Here is a 2500-nt window from a genome sequence, read left to right on the forward strand (position 1 = left end):
AGGGAACCCGTCCTCATCTGGGTAACAACAGATAGTGTGAAAAAGTTCATTATGGACTTATATGAAGTCTGTATGGCCTTAGGAGCAGCCGTAGTCCCAGCAGTCTGGAATTAGAGAAGATTTGAGCTCCATCCAGAGGCAGAAAGGATCTGGATCTCTAGTATCTCCATAAATTCATGTGGGGCTCGGCGAAAGGAGAGAGGGAGAAACACACATACACACCCTCCTCCCGACACACACATACACACCCTCCTCCCGACACACACACACACACCCTCCCCCCGACACACAAACACACACACACCCTCCTCCCGACAAACACACACACACACACCCTCCCACCCGACACACACATACACACCCTCCTCCCGACACACACACACACACACACACACACCCTCCTCCCGACACACACACACACACACACCTCCTCCCGACACACACACACACCCTCCTCCTGACACACACACACACACAAACACACACACACACCCTCCCACCCGACACACACATACACACCCTCCTCCCAACACACACACACACACACACACACACCCTCCTCCCGACACACACACACACACACACACCTCCTCCCGACACACACACACACCCTCCTCCTGACACACACACACACACAAACACACACAAACACACTCCATATACAAGTACTCAGTGTCACCAGCAGATGCCCCTAGAGTAATACTGTTAAGCATACGGCTGTAATAAACACACACACACACACACACACACCCTCCTCCAAACACACAGACACACACACCCTCCTCCCGACACACACACACCCTCCTCCTGACACACATACACACACACCCTCCTCCCGACACACACTCACACATTTCAACATGAAGAGCTGTGATTTACTGAAGCCCATACTCACTGTACAGACGGACTTTTGTGTTGTGTTTGTTTTTGTTTCCGCAGCAACATCGGGCTTTTCTCTGTCCAGGAACATTAAACTCCTCCTGAACTCTATAGTGTGGTGTTTAAACTCCTCCTGAACTCTATAGTGTAGTGTTTAAATGTTTAAACCTCCTTTTAATAATTTTTATTAAATAATTGGGACTTCAACACTGAAGAAATCAAAATTTCCTGCTCATGTGGTTTCCATGACAACACCATTTTCTCTGAGGATATTTCACCTTTGACCCTTAAGTTCAACATCCGCCTCTCAACTTCCTCTGGATTATCTTAAAATAAATCAGTGAAAGTAACACACACACACACACACACACACACACACACACACAGGCACACACACCTTACCTCTGAACTTCTTTGGTGGGTTGTTCAGGTCTCCTGCATCAGGCTGAACCACACAGCGATCATCAACCAACCTGATAACAGAACACCAAGAGTGAGAGTTACAGTGTGACTGTAGACACACAGACAGACAGACACACAGACAGACTCACAGACAGACAGACACACAGACAGACTCACAGACAGACAGACACACAGACAGACACACAGACAGAGGGGCACACAGACAGACACACAGACAGACACACAGACAGAGGGGCACACAGACAGACACACAGACAGACACACAGACAGAGGGGCACACAGACAGACACACAGACAGACACACAGACAGAGGGGCACACAGACAGACACACAGACAGACACACAGACAGAGGGGCACACAGACAGACACACAGACAGACACACAGACAGACACACAGACAGACACACAGACAGAGGGGCACACAGACAGACACACAGACAGACACACAGACAGAGGGGCACACAGACAGACACACAGACAGACACACAGACAGAGGGGCACACAGACAGACACACAGACAGAGGGGCACACAGACAGACACACAGACAGACACACAGACAGAGGGGCACACAGACAGACACACAGACAGACACACAGACAGAGGGGCACACAGACAGACACACAGACAGAGGGGCACACAGACAGACACACAGACAGACACACAGACAGAGGGGCACACAGACAGACACACAGACAGACACACAGACAGACACACAGACAGACACACAGACAGAGGGGCACACAGACAGACACACAGACACAGGGGCACACAGACAGACAGACAGACAGACAGACACACAGACAGAGGGGCACACAGACAGAAACACAGAGGGGCACACAGACAGACACATAGACAGAGGGGCACACAGACAGACAGGCAAACGGGCACAAAGACAGACAGACAGACGAGCACACAGACAGACGAGCACACAGACAGACAGACAGACAGAGCGGCTGTGGTTCAGGTGGTAGAGCGGGTTGTCCACCAATTGCAGGGTTGGCGGTTCGATTCCCAGCCCACATAACTCCACATGAACCCTAAGTTGCTCCTGATGGCCGGATAGCGCTGTGTGTGGTAGCTCTGCTAACGCTGGTGTGTGTGTGAGTGTGTGTGTGAGTGTGTGTGTGAGTGTGTGTGTGAGTGTGTGTGTGAGTGTGTGTGTGTGTGTGTGTGAGTGTGTGTGTGTGTTTGAGTGA

At 50.8% G+C, this 2500-nt stretch overlaps 1 protein-coding gene across 3 annotated transcripts in view; it reads right to left on the reverse strand.

The window, feature by feature from the left end:
- Window positions 1-2500, reverse strand: part of itpr1a (inositol 1,4,5-trisphosphate receptor, type 1a) — an 88653-nt gene that overhangs the window by 78919 nt on the left and 7234 nt on the right. For all 3 annotated transcript variants that reach the window (XR_008387096.1, XM_053636367.1, XM_053636368.1), the window contains exon 3: window positions 1282-1352. Coding sequence is in view for 2 of the 3 variants with exons in the window: in XM_053636367.1 (XP_053492342.1) it covers window positions 1282-1352 (71 nt within the window). In the remaining variant the exon portion in view is untranslated. The remainder of the gene's footprint in view (window positions 1-1281; window positions 1353-2500) is intronic.

This window comes from Ictalurus furcatus, chromosome 11 (assembly GCF_023375685.1).
Source record: "Ictalurus furcatus strain D&B chromosome 11, Billie_1.0, whole genome shotgun sequence".
Classification (NCBI taxonomy): Eukaryota; Metazoa; Chordata; class Actinopteri; order Siluriformes; family Ictaluridae; genus Ictalurus; species Ictalurus furcatus.